The sequence below is a fragment of the Argopecten irradians genome, chromosome 1, assembly GCF_041381155.1.
Source record: "Argopecten irradians isolate NY chromosome 1, Ai_NY, whole genome shotgun sequence".
In the NCBI taxonomy this organism is placed as follows: Eukaryota; Metazoa; Mollusca; class Bivalvia; order Pectinida; family Pectinidae; genus Argopecten; species Argopecten irradians.
Genome location: NC_091134.1, coordinates 59273835 through 59294981, shown reverse-complemented (window position 1 = coordinate 59294981; position 21147 = coordinate 59273835). Strand labels below are relative to the sequence as shown.

The 21147-nt window shown below is 36.0% G+C and overlaps 2 protein-coding genes across 4 annotated transcripts; one reads left to right on the top strand and one right to left on the bottom strand.

Annotated features, from left to right (window-relative positions):
* Nucleotides 1-13: 13 nt before the first annotated feature.
* Nucleotides 14-12338, top strand: LOC138335660 (nuclear migration protein nudC-like). The gene is made up of 10 exons (XM_069284825.1): nucleotides 14-220; nucleotides 5721-5798; nucleotides 6229-6453; nucleotides 6871-6933; nucleotides 7267-7377; nucleotides 7942-8010; nucleotides 8553-8678; nucleotides 9470-9553; nucleotides 11397-11515; nucleotides 11803-12338. Exons 1-10 carry the CDS (start codon nucleotides 149-151, stop codon nucleotides 11852-11854), a joined length of 999 nt encoding a protein of 332 aa, XP_069140926.1. The 5' UTR covers nucleotides 14-148; the 3' UTR covers nucleotides 11855-12338.
* Nucleotides 12332-20560, bottom strand: LOC138335670 (1-deoxypentalenic acid 11-beta-hydroxylase-like). 3 transcript variants are annotated; one of them, XM_069284831.1, is made up of 10 exons: nucleotides 20350-20560; nucleotides 19416-19586; nucleotides 18970-19132; nucleotides 18786-18843; nucleotides 17878-17941; nucleotides 17282-17437; nucleotides 16854-16912; nucleotides 16261-16366; nucleotides 15851-15910; nucleotides 12332-12597 (listed from the first exon to the last, which is right to left on the bottom strand). In XM_069284831.1, the coding sequence occupies exons 2-10, from the start codon at nucleotides 19553-19555 to the stop codon at nucleotides 12450-12452; spliced, it is 954 nt and encodes a 317-aa protein (XP_069140932.1). In that variant the 5' UTR covers nucleotides 19556-19586; nucleotides 20350-20560; the 3' UTR covers nucleotides 12332-12449. The 3 variants fall into 3 exon arrangements, with proteins under 3 accessions (XP_069140932.1, XP_069140939.1, XP_069140945.1); XM_069284838.1 differs by having other exon boundaries at nucleotides 20328-20414; XM_069284844.1 differs by lacking the exon at nucleotides 20350-20560 and adding an exon at nucleotides 19835-19984.
* Between the last annotated feature and the right edge of the window lie 587 nt (nucleotides 20561-21147).

Here is a 21147-nt window from a genome sequence, read left to right as displayed (position 1 = left end):
CGTGTTGTCGTTTGAGTTACAAGCGTTTCAAAGACGTGGTGGAAGGAGAAAAGGCGTGCAGACAGGAGGAGCACATTACACTGACTTTTAGTAGGCTTGTTTACAAGCAAAACCATTTGTGTACATTGAAAATAAGGACGCAAGTACCATGGGTGATCCCGAGAGATTTGACGGAATGCTGCTAGCAATGGCTCAGCAATGCGAAGGTGGAGTTAAAGAGGTATTGAAAAGCTGTCGTTTGATCTATGTTTTGAAAACGAAACCAGAACGATGTTCTAGATTTTTCTGTGAGGATGAATGTTTAATTATTTTATTTATTCATAGACAATTATTTCACATATTTGTGCTGGTTTTTTTAATGTGATAAGTTATACTGTCAACACTTTGCATATTGTAGATTTATACCGATTTATATGATTTAGATCTATATAAAAAAAATTAAAACATTATTTACATTTCTCAGAATCCTCTATTTGGATATCTAAATGATTACTAAAATGAGTAAATGTTACTCAAATGCAGGATTGTTACCTATATGTAAGTTTGTTAATTATATGGTGTTGATTTCAGCTGTTGTAGACCTTCTAGCACATATTTTTGACATTGTTACCATAATCATTTTGTATGAAGAAAGCAGTTGTAACATCCATGTATTTACTGTATTTGCCATAATTAGCGTTCCTCCTCATTTAAAGCGGAGTTGAGTTGTATAAACACCCCCACCCCATGGATTTAATTCTTATCATGGCCGAAACTTGCATGATATGATTCTGACATGGTCCCGACACAGTGTTGTTTTTTCGGGTTGATCCGAAATCCAAGATGGCTGCCAAAGTCGCCAACTTGAAAACACATTTTGAACTTCTTCTCAAGTTCTACAGGTGCGGTTTGGCTGAAACTTGCATGAACTGATCCTGACATGGTCCCGACAAAGTGTTGTTATTTTTCGGGTTGATCCGAAATCCAAGATGTCCGCCACTGCCGCCATCTTGAAAACACATTTTGGACTTCTTATCAAGTTCTATCGGTGCGATTTGGCTGAAACTTGCATGAAATGATCCTGACATGGTCCCGACAAAGTGTTGTTACATCTCTGGTTGATCCCAAATCGAAGATGGCTACCATGACACTATATCTAATTAATTTCCTATATGATTATTGCCAAGGTAGTCAGATGACCGTTAAGAGTCAATGTTCAATTATGCCTGAATGTGAAAACCAAACACCAGATGAAATAAAAACCCATGACACCCAGGTCTTTAACCAGTTATGTACAGCCCTCACTGGATCCATACCGGAAACACCCTCCATGTATAGACTCGGCAAGTATAACAAAGACAAATCCAGGCCACTAGTAGCTGTAATGAAGGCAAAACAGGAGCGTAAACAACTCCTGGAGAAGGCAAGAAATATCAAAGACAGAGCACCTCCATCTCTAAAGAATGCCATATTGACAAGAGATCTTACCAAACTACAACGTGAGGAAAGAAAGGCAAAATTCAAAGCAAGAAAGACTGTGGAAAACTTAAAGGAGTCCTCCTCAAGCTCAAGCTCCTCTGGAACCAAGATAAACAAAAAATCTAAGGAGAAAGACCTGCTGTCTGGGGATAGCCCCGCCACAGGTCCTATCCGAAACCCTAGTCATCAAAACCCTTCAACCATCCAGAAATCAACAACCGTGGATGACGTTAGGTCACTACAATCAGTAGACTTTATAAGTCCTATAAGGCCCAGCCAAAGGTCAGCCAAGTTGAGAATGGTTACAGCTAGTGTATATAATGATACAACTCTCAACTCTTCCCAAATATCCATCATGGACGACCAAGAGGAAACACTAGCATATGCAATTGATTCGGACGATGACCCGGTCAACGATACCATTACCGAATCAGGTTCCCAAAAGACCATATTATAGGATACCTGTTTTACCAGTTTTACCCAAGATGATGTTCAAAGTGAAGTATGTGGGAAACTAACTACTATGTACTCGAACTGTGATACACTAACACAAACCAAAAAAGCTGAATTAGAAGACATTATACGGATTAGTCACCCTGACATAATATGTCTAACCGAGATTCTTCAAAAAACACCATCATATACTTATGAAGATTGCCACTACAAGATAGAAAACTACCACCACTATGTAGCTAGCAACATGAAGAGAGGAGTAGTGATCTACATTAAGAGTAACATCAACTCGGAATACGTTGAGCTAGACCCTCTAGAAGATCAAGTATCCTGCACCATTAATCTACGAAATAGAGACCAACTCCTTATTTGGAATATCTATAGGAGCCCAAATAACACAGAAGAGAACAACAATAAAATACTAGAAATCTTTGACAGGCTGTATACTATGAACTTTACACATATATTAATAGTAGGAGATTTGAACTTCAAACAGATCAACTGGGAGACTATGTCAACAACGGTCGGAAACAACCACCCTGCTAACAAATTTTTGTCTACTATCGAGGACTGCTACATGTTTCAACACGTAAAGGATCCGACTAGATATAGAGAAGGCCAAGTAAGTAATATCCTGGACCTGATCATCACAAATGAGGAAGGAATGGTGGAAAATCTTGAGTATAATCCAAGTCTAGGTTCCAGTGACCACCTAGTACTAGCATTTGACCTAATCGTGTATGTTGATAGCAACCCTAAAGACAACACTAAAACAAGATACAACTTTCATAAAGGAGACTATGAAACTATCAGGCAAAATCTTACAAACATCCAACTACAAGACATTGAGAACTGTTCTAATGTATCGGAAGCCTGGGAAGTCTTCAGTCAACAACTCGATAGGGAAATTAGGGAGAACATTCCACTACATCAAACTTACAGCCAAAGAAATTCAAAACCATACATATCCAAAACAGCAAAGGATGCAGTTAGACGAAAACGGAAATGCTGGACCAAATACCTACATTGTAAATCTGCTCACAATTTTGCTGAATATAAAATGGCTAGGAACCGAGCTACACAAACTCTGAGGCATTCCAAATACTGCTACGAAAAAGACCTGGCTGACAAAATAAAAACTAATCCGAAGCTTTTCTGGAAATATGTTCGAACTAAAACTTACACAGCTACAACGATTGGAAATGTTACAATGCCATCAGGAGAGCTAACATCGACCTCCGAAGAAATAGCCAACACTATGAATAAATACTTCGCCAGTGTGTTTACTGCAGAGGAAAGAATCAGAGAAAGACCACACCTTTCAACCAGAAATTATGCTGAACCCCTTGAGACGATTACTGTGACTGTCACATAAGTTGAAAAAGCCATCAATAAAATCAACCCTAACAAATCACCAGGTCCAGATAATATCCATCCAATGCTGCTGGCAAAAACAGTTAATGAAATAAAAAGTGTACTAACTATTATATTCAACAAATCAATCCAAGAAGGGACACTCCCAGACCCATGGAAAAAAGCCAACGTCTGCCCAATATTCAAAAAAGGTTCAAGGAAAGACCCAAGTAACTACAGACCAATCAGCCTGACCTCAGTACCTAGCAAGATTTTACAAAGAATAGTGAGAGACGAAATTGTCAAACATATGGATACCAACAACCTATTCACAAAAGAGCAACACGGTTTCAGACAGGGACGTTCATGCACCACTCAATTACTGGAATGCCTGGAAGACTGGACAATATCAATGGATGAAGGGCACAATACCGATGTGATATACCTGGACTTCAGCAAGGCGTTTGACAAGGTATGTCACAGCTTACTGCTACACAAACTGGAACAATATGGTATTAAAGGGAGAGTACTCCAATGGATCAGAAATTTTCTCACGGACATGGAACAACGAGTAATTGTTAACGGAACACGTTCCCATAGTCTACCTGTAACAAGTGGAGTTCCCCAAGGAAGTGTTCTGGGACCTGTACTGTTTCTGATCTATGTAAATGATATTCCAGAAGTTGTGCCATGCCTCGTTAAAATGTTTGCTGACGACACCAAACTTTACAAACAAATATCTACTCCGGGTAGCAGACAAGAACTACAAAATAGCATAGATAAAATGGTAAAGTGGGCAGAGAACTGGCTGATGACTCTCAATCTTACCAAATGTAAACATATGGAGATTGGTAACAACGAGAAAACATCACAATACAACATCCGGAACGAATCCTCAAACATAACTATCCAGAAAGTCTCAACAGAAAAGGATCTAGGTGTGATCATAGATGAGAAGCTGAACTTCTCGGAACAAGCTAACATAGCAGCACAAAAAGGAAATCGTATCATGGGAGTAATTTTTAAGTCATTTACATACATGGACCAACATATATTCAGAACTCTTTACAAATCCCTGGTACGACCGCACTTAGAATATGCCACTACCATCTTGTCACCATTCCTACAAAAAGATATCATCAAAATCGAAAATGTCCAACGGAGAGCTACTAAGAGGATTAAAAATATCAAAGACTTGTCCTACGAAGACAGACTTAGAACATTGGGTCTCCCTACACTGAAGTATAGACGAAAACGTTGTGATTTGATTCAACTATACAAGATTATTAATAAGCATGATAAAATAGTCTCAGACATAATGTTTAGTAGTCGACCATACCAGTCAACCCGAGGAAGTACCCACAAACTGTTCAAGAGACAGGTCAGGCTGAATACAACAAAAAAATGCCTTCTCCAATAGAGTCGTCAACCACTGGAATGCATTACCAAACGAGGTAGTCAACGCCAAGTCAATCAACAGCTTTAAGACTCAGCTAAACAAATATTGGAAGACCAACAACAAGTTTGTCCTAAGTGAACATCCTTAGTGAGGCCGGTAGTGTAACTTTAAAATAGATTTGGTCTAAGGAAACTGCAAAAGAGACTCTATTAAACACATATGCAGCCTATAGACCAATTCTAATCGCCAGTCTACTCAGGTTTATATATACTCATTTACCATTAAGTAGTACAAGTTGTTTGGGGATTGCCCCGCCACCTGTATCAGTGTTCCCCATTATATATCATTGTATCAATCTACCCTATAGATAGATCATAATTTTATGAAACTAAATCTATTAACTAGTACGTATACACATAGGGTACCCTCAATTCATTTGACACCAATATTTTAAAATGATACATATTTTCAGTCCCTATGACTGGAATTTATAGATATTTTATTTTTTTGTTAATAGTGATACTTTTAAATTTTTGTAAATAACTCTATAATATCTGTGCGTGCGTATCCGGAACTCAAAAGTCGGTGTAGGAGGGGGAAAAACCCCTATCTCCACCAAGATCTATAATACCATCAATGCCTCTCTACAAGTGTGTACACTTTCAACGAGGCCGCCATCAGCGAAGTAATTATATGGTCCAATATGTGCTTCTTAGTATATACATTAAATGTAATGTCTGAAAGAACAATATCAAGTGTCTCATCTAAATTAATGTAGAGGTTGAATATTTGACATTTACTTAAAACATTACCGGTAAATTCATTTCTGTTTCGTTTGATGAACATAACCTTAATAATCTATAAAATTACCCCAAAAAAATGTTCAAGGGTCTGTTTCCTTGAATTTTACACGACAGAATGAAATGGTTGGCCAGATTATTGGACAGTTGAAAGCATGCGTTTTTAAACAAATGAAAGACAGAAAGATAAGATTATAAGCTAAATACACTGTTGAATGCATACATATTGTCTTTTGATTTTTCTGATATTTTTTCAGATTCTGGACTGTCTTTTCAGTTTTCTCTCAAGAAAAACCGACTTTTATACAGGTGGAAAGGAAGGATTAGCTGAAGAGGTAATAGTCCTGAACAAAAAAATTTAAAAAGTACAGAAAATAAAACTTAACATCAAATTTTAAAGGCAGTATGTACTGAAGGAATATGCATTGACATCTGTTTTGTCTGATTGTTGGGAATGCAGTGGCAAAGTAAATAAACTGTATTGACACATTACCACTAGCCCTCTGGGTTGCAAATTTGAAATGGACAAGGAGGTGACTGTGGGTCAGTGTTTTTCTCCGTTACAGCAGCTTTTCTCCACCTCCTAAACAAATCATTCCTTAAATGGTCCTGACTGTAGAATGGGCTTACTGGAGCTTAAATAATCATTGGTAACAAAACTTGTGAAATACCTGGTATATCTGCCTTAAAATTTATGCAGAGGAGGTAAAATAATGTACACTATTTATAAGTGCATCAAATTTTGATTTTTTTTTTCTCTTTTAGATTGTCATGAGTGTGTTCAAAAAGTACCAAAAAGATGCAGAAGAGGAAAAACGAAAATTGAGAGAGGAAAGAGAACAAGAAGAAATACGAAGGAAAGAACGTCTTGCTAAGAAAAAAGCTGAAGCAGAGAAGAAAGCGCAAGAAAATAAAGCTAAGGAAGAAGAACCCAAAATAAAGGAACTGACAGACGAGGAGGCACAACAACTTCAGGATGAAATTGATATGGTATAACTTTTTATCCTACATTAATATATTTGTATTCTTAGTTTCCCTCTGAACATTTTAGGTTATCTTCTGGGATTTCATCATCTTAAAATCACATGACTGTTGTACCCGAAATATAATAAGAGAATATTTGGACAACTTATTTTTATTTTCTAAATCATTGGTATATGTTTTGAAAGACATTCTAAATAAAAGCATGTGACAGATTCCTCTATTGTAATGTTTGAATGGCTGACTAAGTATTACGTTACTCTATTACTATAAACTCATACATTATTTATTTATTATGACTTGTGTCAAAATATTTTTTTGAAATGAAGAGTTGTAAAGGATGCAATATCTCCAGTTCAAAGTGTAGCCAAAAATTGAAATTTGTATGTCTTTTGATCATTTATATTATATGAATATTCTTTTTAGGAAAAATCTGGCAAAAAACCAACACCAACAGAAGAAAAACCAAATGCAGAAAATGGAAGCAAGGTGATCATGTGTAAAACCTCTTACATTGTTGCTTAACCATCTTTAAATTCATAAAGTAGGAAATAGAAATATCTTCACATTTCCAGAAGTAAGAAAATCAGATCAAATCAAATAACAGTTTGTCTTTCACATAAAATAAGTGAGAATTTTTAGACTGAATATGATTCTAAAACTAAATGTTTAAATGGATAGAACTGTGTAGGCTTATAATTTAAAGCTGAAGATTTGACTCTACCATGCTTATTTTGAAGGGAATTTGTTTAAAATATGCTTATCAATATACTACACCAGAGATTCATAATAATATCAGTGACATTTGTTGAATAACTGCAGTCTGATGATGAAGAAGAAGATGAAAAAGACAAGGGAAAGTTAAAGCCCAATACAGGAAATGGGGCGGACATGGAGAACTACAAGTGGACCCAGACTCTGGAGGAAGTTGAGGTAGGCTTAAGATATAACAGGCATGGGAATACATAATCAATGTTAAACGATTTTCAGTTAAGATTACACTTTTTGATTAAATTGCAATTTATGTAGAATGTAATCATTGGTAATTTTTTCTGTCAGCTATTTTGTTTAAAGATGATTCAGTTGGTCAAAGTTTTGAATCTTTTTGCAGTAATAGAATAATCCAAACAATTTCGTTACCCTTCCTTGAGGGTTGCTCCCCAGATACATGTACTTTACATGCTTCAAACAAGTCAAAAATAGATAATTGAAACATCACTAAGAATATGTACAGGGTACTTTAATTTTTACTGTATTTGAAAAAAATGAGATTTGAATACTGGTATTGACTTTTGATAATATTAAAATGACTAACAATAATTTTATGTGGCATTACAATAACTAAACATTGGTTTTTGGTTACAGTTGATTTGGCATTACAATAACTAAACATTGGTTTTTGGTTACAGTTGATCTGGCATTACAATAACTAAACATTGGTTTTTGGTTACAGTTGATCTGGCATTACAATAACTAAACATTGCTTTTTGGTTACAGTTGAGAGTGCCATTTAATGTTTCATTCCCCTTGAAAGGAAAAGATATGGTGGTACAGATTGACAAAAGGGTGAGTATTTTAAAATGATTATTCCCTGGTTGAATGTAGGTGTTAATTATCAAATCTTTGAAAAACTGCTTATATGAAATTTTACGAAATATATTATTTAATGTGGTAATATAATAGACCATTTAGCCTTGAAACATCCCTATGTATACACATACATAATGTATTTAGGTTTAGACATCAAATGTATCATGTCATTTGAATTACTTAATTACTAATAAATAATCTAGAAGTTAAATAAAGCAAACGTGTGATATGCCCTCGCCATGCTATAGTATTACTTAGTTCTGTCATGCCCCATCCCACCCTTGCCCAGTCCCGTCCAGCTCCAATTTCATATTGCTTTGTAACCATTGATGTCTAAGGCTACCTTGTATACAAAATCACATCCCGAATTTATAACAAGCGGAAAATACAATAAAAACCAAGAAAACTTCACCATGTTAGAGATTGAAAATAAAGGAGTATCACAAAAGCATTTGTAAAAATCTGCTGGTAAAGTAATGATAAATCTTACGGTAAATCCATATCTATACTTGTTGCAGCATATCAAGGTAGGCCTAAAGGGACACCCACCAGTGATTGATGGCGAGACTTACAATGACATCAAGGTAGAAGAATCAACATGGTGTATCGAGGACAGGAAAGAACTCATTGTCAACATAGAAAAAGTAAGTGTTGTACCGTTTACAGTGTTATATATATATACGTGTGAAGAGTCTTTGTCCCTGTTTACAGTGTTATATATATATATAGGTGTGTAGAGTCTTTGTCCCTATTTAAAGTGTTATATACGTGTGGAGTCTTTGTCCCTGTCAAATTGCTAGTGTACTTGCCTGCCAATGAGACAGGACTATTATCACCCTTGCTTCTATATTCATTACTAGTTGTCACGTCAAAGTTTTTCAGTAACAAATGATAAAGGGTTTGAAATTTTACATGGAAGATATTTTCTGATCAAACATTAAAATTTACAAATGAAAAAAATGGTTTGATTTTTTCCTATATTTGTGTTAACTTTTCACCAAACTATTCAGATTGTAATTTTTGACATAGTATCGTTAGGCCACTGATTTAAGCTTAGGATGCTCTTAACGTGTCAAGTGTCAATTTTGCTGATGACATAAAAGACTACTGGAGGTGACATAGGAATGCTCTGACAACTCTTGTCATATCTTGAAAATATTATTGGACGTTCGGATCTTTTTCCAACCTCAAAAACTCTAGTCACATAAAATCTGTCTCTGAGTATATTTCTTCTGTTGGCTACTTTTATCATTAGAATTTACATAAAATGCAATTGTATACATACCATGCAAACAAAGCTGTAGAGTTATCTCCTTACATTTTCTCTTTACCCAATATATATTTTTTCATTATTTGATCATATTTGTGGCTTGAGTACAGTTTTTAGTTTTTTTTGTTTTTTTTTTTTCTAATGGAAGATATTATTACACTTTAGATTAACAAAATGGAATGGTGGAGTCGTATTGTCACAACAGATCCAGAAATCAACACCAAGAAAGTTTCACCAGAAAACTCAAAGGTATGCTCCATTGTGATGTTGCTTATTTTAATGTCTCAAAGTATTACCATCTTAATGTTTGGATGTTATGTCAGAACCTCATCTTCACGGTCTCTGTGTGATAACTTATTGTCAGATTTCAACCAAATTTGGTATATTGCTTTATATCTCGGATGAGTTTGATACCGGTCAAACTCAAGTATTTTACTTTACATACTTTACATATTAATGATATCTTGGATGGGTTAAATACTGGTCAAAATGTGTCAATATTTGCGAGAGTTACGAGACATAAAATCGTCAAAATAGATAAATTCATTATTTCCGCTCGATAACTTTGTTATTACTGTCCAATTTAAAAAAAAATTGGTATCAATGAGATTTCGAATTGGTTTGATACTGGTCAAAATCGGTTAATATTTACAAGAGTTACGGGACTTTAAAATCATCAAAACAGATAATTTCTTGGTTTCTGCTCAATAAGTTTTGTATTCATTATCCGATTTCAACCAAATTATGTATATTGCTTTATATCAATGAGATCTCAGATGGGTTAGATACTGGTCAAAATCCATCAATATTTGCTAGAGTTAATAACTTAACTTAGTATTAACAATATTTTCAACTGTAAATAACTGTTTTTTAGTGCAAGCGTACTCGCACTATTATTTTCCTTGTCGTGTGTAGAGTCTGTGTCCATCCGTTATGAGCAGATTCCAACTGCGCACGAGATACCGGAAGTCAGTGTCTTATACCGTTAGATTTCGCCATGATTTAGTGACACCAAACTTTCAAAACATATACAAAGATATACTTGTCAGCAACAATCTACTATAAATTAACAACAGTGACATTACACAGTGCTTAACGCATTTGTTTTGTGTAAACTTAAAGCGGCGTAACATAAAAACTCTTGCATTGGTCATGATATTCTAAGCATCTGATTGACTTCGGAAACTTCCGGAACAATACAATGCCAATCAGGTTTATATAGTCACTAAAAGTGACTAAACGGAGGACTTTTAGTACCGGCCACATATTTAATTTATTTCACATTATCCTTGGTCCTAGGTGTACGTTACACTGTCACTTACTTACCCTGTGACCACAGACTGCATTTGCTGCAGTTTAATAAATATTTCTAAAATTACACAGCCATGCGTAAGAGGAACAGAATAGAAAAAAAAGAACACATTATAAAATATCAGTCTGAGTTCTAGATCTAATGTACTCCATAAAGGCGTTCAAGCATGGCACAGGTAAGTCAATATGATAATAAACACAATACTATGTAACAAAGTTCAAAGTAATTTCACATTTAAAGTTCTGGTGAAGTAAAGGGAAGTATTTATTACAATAAACAGAGGGCGTAAACCATCTCCTTGCAATAGTCTCCAGGATAATGAGCGAAAGTGCTATATATACACCTGGGCCGTTTTCGATTATACAGTTTGACAGGTTGGACCTAGTTGTTCATTTATGAATTAAAGACGGACCTGGTGATTTTATATTGTTTTCAGGCAATTCTTGTCAAACCCCTCACAGGCCTGTATCATAAACTACAGGTCCGTCAGGATTTATACTTGAAATAATGACTTTTACAAACGGCCGAAGCGGTTGTTCCGAAGAAAAAGGCCCAGTTGCCGAGGATGATTTCATACTGGAAATTACGGATAGAAGTATTTAGCGAGCACTGAATGTCTAACAGACATATTTCTAGTTTTTGATGTTTTAAATGGCTATGCAGACGACACATTCACTTCCGTGGAATTCTTGTTCTTTTATATTTAAACTTACCATATTAATTCTTTCCATGAATATCGATGAAAAAATGGTTTATTTACAAGTTTAAAATCTTTTATAGTTGTCTGATCTTGACGGAGACACTAGATCCCTAGTGGAGAAAATGATGTACGATCAAAGACAGAAAGAGATGGGACTTCCAACGTCAGAGGAACAGAAGAAGGCGGACATCATGAAAAAGTAAGTTTATCATTATTTACATTAGGTGTATTGGAGTGTCTTATTTACAGTAGTTAGTACAATAGCATACTAATGTATATGAGTTTGTATGTTATGTTTTGTTGAAATCTTGTTTTGAAAGTCTTACATCAAGTAATTGTCCTTGTAATAAATATACGTTGCTTTAAAAAGTATCTTTATGAACATTTTATTAACAAATTGTTCTCTAACATACATTTGATTGTTATGCTGGTCATGTATCCTTTGTATTCAAAAGTATGATCAAATCTATTTCTATTTCGTTGCAGATTTATGTCACAACATCCGGAAATGGACTTTTCCAAGTGTAAATTCAACTGATAATTTCCGACAGACAGGCAGCACATTTCCAGGAGAACAAACATTGTGTACAGGGGCTATGATAATGTTACCAAAGCGTAATTGGACACATGGCAAAATATGTTACTGTGGACTTAAAACCCTGTTGTTTATATCATAAACTTTATCATTTAATTTAATGTGAAGATAAAACTGCAGCTTGTTGATCTTCATTTAATTGATAACTTTAATTTACAACACTAAACCTAGGATACTAGTACCTGTAAGGAAAATTGGAGTGAGAATGAACTGGTGTTCTGATTATAGCCCCAGCAAAATTATTTCTTATGAAGAGTTTCTCCTAAACGATGTACATTTCGAGAAGTAATTGTTTTGTGTACACTTTAAATCATACCAGATTCATTTTCTGATTGTTAAGTATACATTGGTAAAGTAAACCAAGCATCACTTTTTTGCATTGATATGATTTCATTTATTAAGCATTTGAAATAAATATAAAAATGAACGACACATATTTGATTTCTTTGTTATAAAATTTTGGACCGAACTTATCTGATGAATGAGAATAGTTTGATATTTCCATTATAATATACACAACGTAGTCTTTAATTACATCTTATATTCCCCATTTGTTCCGTAATGCTTCCATGGTTACTGAATTTGATACTGTCCTACTGTCTGCATACAAGCCATACTGAGACTCGTTTTCAGTATTAAAATGACCCATGAACCTCTTGTCTACCTGTTCACATGCGGGTTGCCATCTGAAACAGAAATCGTGTTGAAAATAAAATGACATTTCAGACAGAGGCAACCAGGTTTAGTAGCTAATAGAAAACAAGAGATTCCAGAGGGATCTTGGTGCCCACCAAAGAATGATCTATGTCTGACAATGGAAAGAGCTGCTTTTCAAACGTTTTCAAACACACTACTGGTACATTGAATTTGAGACAGATCGCTTCAGTACTTTATAAATAGTGGTAACAAACTTCAACACTGAAATCCAAGATGGCGGCCGGTTGACCGATTAGTCCCAAAAGGCATTATGCTCAACTAGGGTCCGAGGGGAACCTAGGTATGGAATTTGAGAGAGATCCCTTCAGTAATTTCTGAGAAATAGCGGTAACTATCAAAATCCAAGATGACGGCCGTTCAGCCATCTTGTTGACCGATCAGTTACAAAATGCAATATGCACAACTAAGGAACCTACATATTAAATTTGAGACAGATCCCTTCAGCACTTTCTGAGAAATAGCGATTACAAACTTTAACTATCAAAATCAAAGATGGCTGCCTGGCGGCCATCTTGTTGACCGATAAGTCCCAAAACACAATATGCACAACAAGGACCCTAGGGGAGCCTACATATGAAATTTGAGAAAGATTCCTTAAGTACTTTCTGAGAAATAGCGATAAAAAACTTTAACAATCAAAATCAAAGATGGCTGCCTGTCGGCCATCTTGTTGACTGATCGGTCCCAAAACGCAATATGCACAACTAGGGCCCTAGGTGAACCTACATATGAAGTTTGGGAAAGATCCCTTCAGTACTTTCTGAGAAATAGCGATAACAAACTTTAACTATCAAAACCCAAGATGGCTGCCTAGCGGCCATCTTGTCGTCCGATCAGTCCCAAAACGCAATATGCCCAACTAAGGCCCTAGGGGAACCTACATATGAAATTTGAGAATAATCCCTTCAGTACTTTTTGAGAAATAGCGATAACAAGAATTGTTAACGGAAGGACGGACGACGGACTAAAAGCGATTTGAATAGCCATCTAATAATGGTGGGCTAAAAACTGCCTCAAAATTGGTTTGACTTAATTCTTTTGATATACACAAGTAATTGGATAAATGTATCTGGAGCAATTTGACCGATCGCCAGGTGGTATGAAGCCACGCCTCGTGCTCGCACACGCACGTGTTGCCATTCAGTGTCGGAGCGAACATTGCAGCATATTCAATACAACTGCAAAGTCACGTGCGGTTTGATTGATAGCATGCGACCGGTCAATTCATTGCCGTGAATGTCTTTTAGTGGAATTTTTGAGTTTACTTTTATCCTATATGTGACATACAGAAGTATAATACCGATAATATGATAGTGAGATCTTCAACAAAACACTAAACGGTATCATATCTTGTTTCATCTCAAATACCATGCGATAAATTTTGATTTTAAAAGGGCAATTCAGTTAGGCTAATTCTGTTACATAACCACGAAGAACAAGAGATACCAGAGGGATCTTGGTGCCCACCAAATAATGATCTATGTCTGACAAACGAAAGAGGGATCTTTTCTCTGCTTTTCAAACGTTTCCGTTATAGCCTATTACTACATATGAAATTTGAGAAAGATCTTTTGAGTACTTTCTGAGAAACAAACTTCAATTATCAAAATCCAAGATGGCTACCTGTCTGCCATCTTTTTGATTGATCAGTCCCAAAATGCAATATGAATAAATAAGGTCCTAGGGGAACTTACATATAAAATTTGAGATAGATCACTTCAGTACTTTCTGACAAACAGCGGTAACAAACTTCAATTGTCCAAATCCAAGATGACGTCCTGTCGGCCATCTTGTTCACTGATCGGTACCAAGATGCAATATGCATAACCAGGGACCTAGGGGAACCTGCACGTGAAATTTGAGACAGATCCCTTCAGTACTTTCTGAGAAATAGTGATAACAAGCTTCAACTATCAAAATCCAAGATAGCGTCCTGTCGGCCATCTTGTCCATCGATCAGTCCGAAAATGCAATATGCACAACAAGACCCCTAGGGGAACCTGCACATGCAATTGAAGATAGATCCCTTCAGCACTTTCTGAGATATAGCGTTAACAAACTTCAATTGTCAAAATCCAAGATGGCTGCCGGGTCGGCCATCTTGTTCACCGATTGGTACCAAAATGCAATATGCATAACTAGGGTCCTAGGGGAACCTACATGTGAAATTTGAGAAGAATCTCTTCAGCACTTTCTGAGAAATAGCGGTAACAAACTAAAACTATCAAAATCCAAGATTGCAGCCTATTGGCCATCTTGTTGACCGATTGGTCCCAAAATGGAATATGCACAACTAGGGTCCTAGGGGAACCTGTATATGAAATTTGAGAAAGATCCCTTCAGCGCTTTGTGAGAAATAGTGGTAACAATTTTTAACTATCAAAATCCAAGATGGCTGCCTGTCGGCCATTTTGTTGACCGATTGGTCCTTAAATGTAATATGCACAACTAGGGCCCTAGGGGAACCTACAGATGAAATTTGAGAAAGATCCCTTCAGCACTTTCTGAGAAATAGCGGTAACAAGAATTGTTAACAGACGGACGGACGGACGGACGACGACGGACCACGGACGAAAAGCGATTTGAATAACCCACCATCTGATGATGGTGGGCTAAAAATATGACATAAATGTTTTGTTCTATATTCCTTATGAAACATTTAACAAGAACTATTGACAAATATCACGACATTGTTAAGTATTTTAATTGATACCGTTGAAATTCCAAATCGTTGATCAATGCGATTAGCGGGTACAACATGTACGTTGTACCAATACCCAAGCCAAAGTCACGCACGTTAAACAAATGCAATACATAACCATTGAGAAGTTGATGAAATTATTTTTAGACAAAAACATGCATCTAATAAGGTAAACACACTACTGTAAGAACAATTTGAGTAGTTTTAGACAAAAAATTCTTTACTATACTGGCAAGGCCCAGGGTTTGGCATACAAGACACCCGACCACTATGTATAATGGCGGACAGTAAGCGAGCTTCAACATTTCACTACAGTTGACATTTCTGGCATATCAAAATAAAACCAACTAATCTAATTTCTATTAGAACTGATTTGTTTCCGAAATGTGTGCAAATTTTAATGTACTCTTAGACTGAATTGTCTCTTTAAAGTCTTTGTAATTAATGGTTTCCAACTGATTGAATTACATTTTGCACTATAAATACAGCTCATAATTTGAAGATAAAAAGTGTTTACTCACCGCGTATCACAACTAATTCGCATGAAATCTGTTAAGTTGGAGGTTGACATGTGAACAGTCCTATAAAAAAGAAATAGCATTAACAAAATCTGAAAAGCTTTCTTTTTCAGTCAATATATGCATTTTGTAAGTTGGTTAAAGAAAAACGTACTGTACAAGCCATTAACAAGTTAAATTATAAGCAGTGGCAACTGTTTTATCATTCTAGGACTGATCAGTGATGCCAATGGACAAAAGCTTAGTTATCAAACTAAACTATTCTAGTGTATGATTAATAATGCACGACCAACCCATTAGTTAAGAATTAGAATTGAACAATACTAGACTAGAAATGATAGCTTTTGTTATTAAAAGTGCGCATGCATGAGATCATTGCTATAATAAAGAGTATATACTAGATTACACCCCACCTCATGGTAAACAGGATGGCGTCTCCAGCCTTGAAATCTGTTGTTTTCCATTGGCCACCAAACTTCGTGCTGATCTCATCCGGATCGTGTGTAAACCACCCACTGCCTACAAAGTACTTGCTATGTATACCATTACTGCTTAAGTTTAACTATACAAGTTGGCAATTTGTTTTGTGATTTTTGAAAATTCTTGACATGCCCTCTTTCACGATTACTTCCTGCGTTTTCAATGTTCTTGGTTTAATCTAGTTTAGTCCTACAGCCGAATAAAGTCTTCAAAAAATAAAACTGCTATAAAGAAACGTTTTGAAATCCGTGCAAACGAGCCGAATATTTAAGCTCAGAGAGTCTTTCTCTATCGAAGAAAAGATATATTTGAATGTAATGGTTGTGTCCAGGTTAAAATTTATAGCAATTCTACGAACTCCTCCTAAACTTCTTGACAGATTTTGATAAAATGTGGTACATAGAACCCTGCCATAAAGGGGAGTTGAGTAAACTATATAGGATTCTACAATGTCCACTATTAATGGAGTTATAACTAAATTTGTGCAGCAGGTGTATAAGTCTGACGACGGTTCTAGTTTTGGTACCTTTTAGATTGACTGCTTCGATGTCCAAGTCGCCATACGTTTCCTGGAAACGTTTAAAGCTGCAAAAGATTATAATCAAAATGTATATACATTCGACTGTCCTTCTAGATGTTAACATTCGCTTGACTCATCTTTATTTAAAATTATTTAGTGATTTAATTTTGACAAGGAAGTATAAAAAGTCAACATTGTTAGATATCACGTCAAACAGAGGTATGTAGTACAGCTGTGGTTGATTTAACATTGATATTGGGCGATTGAAAAATCACTGTATTCGTAAAATAGTTTAAATATCTCGAGGAACCTAGTGCACTGCACCGCTTTTTGACAAAGGGATACCATGGACATTGCAATGGAAGAAGCTTCGCCACCAAACTTAATTTTTGTTTTATATGAAAACTTGAAACAAACATTTCCACATTACATACGTTGCGAGCTTGTGTGACCCTTCGCACATACAGAGTGTACCCATTTCGACATTGACGTCACCGAATGGTGTCCACAACGTCACTAAGTTCTTGGTTCCACGCCCCATATACACATTGTCCACGTGCGCCCCAGTAAATCCGCGACGATGTATCCCCCTATTGAAAGATTTACAGAGTAGACAATCATTTTTAACCCTATCAGCTATAAAAAGAGTCATCTTCAGCGGAGATTAAAACACTGTTTCATCCCATCCACTATTTAGAGGATTGCAGGAGTTTCCACTTTGAGATCAGAAACCTAATTTACTATTAGTGTACAGCACATGATGTGTCAGTATGACACAGGATAAGATAATATATATGATATGTAAAGGCACAAAAGACAATTCGTCAATCAATAAACGTTGTGTACATCATGGTACAGTTTCTTCAGCGTCAACAGTGGTGACAAGGGAAGACTAATATCATCTGAGAGCATTTTCTAAATACATGTATCCCAAGTTACTGTGAACTATTGTACATTTTATTTGACCGGTATATGACTCCACAATACGTTGTACTAGTATGTAACACATAGTCTTGGAATACTAACTTACCTTAACCACTTGTAGTCAAATGTGATAGAGTCTGTCCCAAACAATTCTTTGAAGAATGCTTTTGCTGGAAGAATGTACACAAGTGATTATGCAACAAGGAACGTTTCGATGAATAGAACGGTGGGTACACTGTCACCTTCAAATGACCAGGCAGCATAAGTACACAAAGGCGTAAATTGTAGAGGAGTTGTAATCAAAATGAAAGTCGAAAATCGATGTTCAATGTCCATTTCGGTCGACATAGAATTACACACATACCCCTATTAACGTCTGTCCGCAAAACATGTCCGGACAACTACTCCTAATCTACTGGGACATTTTCAATTAAACATCACAGTAATGTTGGAGTCCATGTGTGTATGTCACAAAATATCGAACAGCTTTGTTGTTATACTAATCAGGTCCACTATACACGGGTTTTGTAAAATGGCAAAAAAAGTTACTCGTTATTTGATATTCTTTAATGAAGTGATGCAACACATGAATGCCTATTATTTCACACACCACATGACTTAATAACGGTTACTATGGAAACACAATTAGATTGTATGGAAACATAACAAATGCTTCTGATTGGTTTAATTTTAGATCCACTATTTAAAAAATGGATTTTGAAATGCTCTTTGAGAGTTATCAAAACAACCAAATATTGCACCAACACACGTAGCATTTAACGATCGCGTGGAAAAAGGTAACAACACATAGGAACACATATTGTCAATACAGAAATCTTCATAGTGTTGACAATCATTAAACCAAAGTTCAACTGTACACATATTTATAAATGCAACAATAATTGATTTTAATATCAACTATAAAAATGATTATGACAGAATACATTATAAGCACGTATTTGCAGAATCAATTGTCTCTTTAGATATACAATAGATATCAATAATTGTACTTACGTCTTGGTCCCTCAAGGACACGAGAAACTTCTTGTGAATGTGTGATGTCATTGCGGCCCTATAAAGATGTGATAGAATAATTAAAAAGATTTGTTTATTTGGTTTTTCAAGAGCCCTTTTCTTTTTTAACTAAGGTAAGATTTAATTCGTTAATTAATCCGGCCAGGGTGTCCATCATACTTACCTCCATAAAGGGTATGCACCCGATACCACACCTTGAATCCAATACTCCTTGTGTTGCTGGTTCAATGATCTTTCCATCGCCCCCAGAGACTACGTGACGTATCACTGCCTCTCGAGCTTCGAGAACCTCCATTCTGTCATGAAACCCTCGGATAAACAAGTACCTGGAAACGAGAATTCTACAAGCTAATGTTGTTTATTAACCAACTGTAGGCCTACTTATTAACATTTACAACACATTTTACATCAGCCATGTCGTAAATTTTGACAGAATCATCAAACACAGAATGGGAAACCTTATCTGCAATATCAGTAGAATAAAATAATCACATAACTTTCTCAACAAATGGTTATACATTTGTATATATACAATCTTACCTTAATCATTTGTTTTATCAATCAGATGTCATTGTATTCTAAGTATATGTACGTGTATAGTAGACTTACCCTTGCTCCTGAAGCTGGTTTCGCAATGCCTGTGTATTTCCGAGGAGATGGTTTGAGTCTTGTAGCTCCTGGAGTTGGGGTGATGGAAAGGTTACAACACGTGTTCCCAACTCTACAATTCGAGGTGGATTAGTCGCCATGGACACCAGGGAGTAAGGAAGACGTTCTAATCTACAAGAAGGAATCAAATTAAGGTATACTTTTCTCGAAAGATATGCATGGGGAAGACGAAAAACATCAAAAGTCTCACGTAGTCAGTAATGTGACGATTCTTTCGTAACTAGACCTAGCAGATAATTATATTGACTATATTACAATTAATCCAAATATTGTCGTTTTTTAGCATAGGTATTTAACAAGCTGAAAAGCCAGACACACTTTAGGCAAAGTCCAGTCGTCTATAGTGGCCTTTGACTTACCAGCGTTCTAAACGCCTATGATTGGAGTGTAGATTATAGCAAGTACAATCTAGTCGTCCACTGTTGTATGTTGTGAAAAATCAGAACCGGTAAGTTGAGTGTGATAGAAAACTTGAATAAGAAAACTTGAATACATCAGAAGTCATAGCAATACATATAGCTTATTGTGCTTACAATTTGACACATAACGATTTTATCATGTGCAACCAATATTCTGAACGATGTTATCTATCTAATGTTGATTTCGTAGTATTTCTGACCTCACTCATGTAAAGAAATCTGAACACTTGAGACGTTTCACACAAGCCCTTATCGTAAGTATAAGGTTTGGTCACGTCGGGTACGTTTGTTTATACGTCAGATAAAACAATCAGTACTTAATGATATATCTTCACTACACCTACGGTTTTGATGACATCATATACACACTGTGGATCAGTCAGGAAAATTTGTCAGACTTATACAACAACGTTAGAAACAATTTCAAATATACCTCAAGGTCACACGCTTCCTACCTCAAGGTGAGCCTGCTGTGTGCTTCCTAGATCTTTACCGGTCCCCTGTCTTGTTATCAGAGATACAGTATCCCACCGTCACATCAGTGGCCGACAGATAACAGACCGTGTAACATCATATCCCAGGTGGCCGTGCTAGTTTATTATACAGCAAGGGTGACTGGTGTCTGACGCTGTAATACCATATCATTAGAGCTGTTCCTTTCATTTGGCTCTCTTCAGCTAAAAATGTTCCTCTTTTGAGGAGTGTATTGGAGGTATAATGGATACATGGATAGAAGATAACATACCATTAAAGGTGATGACTGATAGTTAGAATTAATGAAATATAAATTGTACGTAAAAGTGCTTTAGGGATTGTTAAAAAGATTTAATACTATATGACTCTCATATGTGGATATGGAGGATAGGGATATTCTACCCGATGTCACAAAATGTTGTAAACCTCGAGGCTTGTCGAGGGTTTTACAACATTTTGTGATCCAGAGGGTAGAATATTCCTATCTTTCAAATCCACCTATGAAAGATCGTACCTCGACATTTCATTGCAATTTTTCAATTATGATATTCCACCATTTTGAAATCAGTTCGGAAAAAAATGCGACTGCAGGTCAATTTTCCATACATTGCATATTTTCCACCCTATCCGTTGTTTGCATAGCAAACCCAGTCTAATTCTGGGGGAAATGTTACAACTTATCCGAGAAAATACATTATATTAATTTTTTTTGACGGGTAACCATGCAATACTTCCTCAGGCGGCATTAGTTTATTGCACGAGACCAGCCAGTAATACAC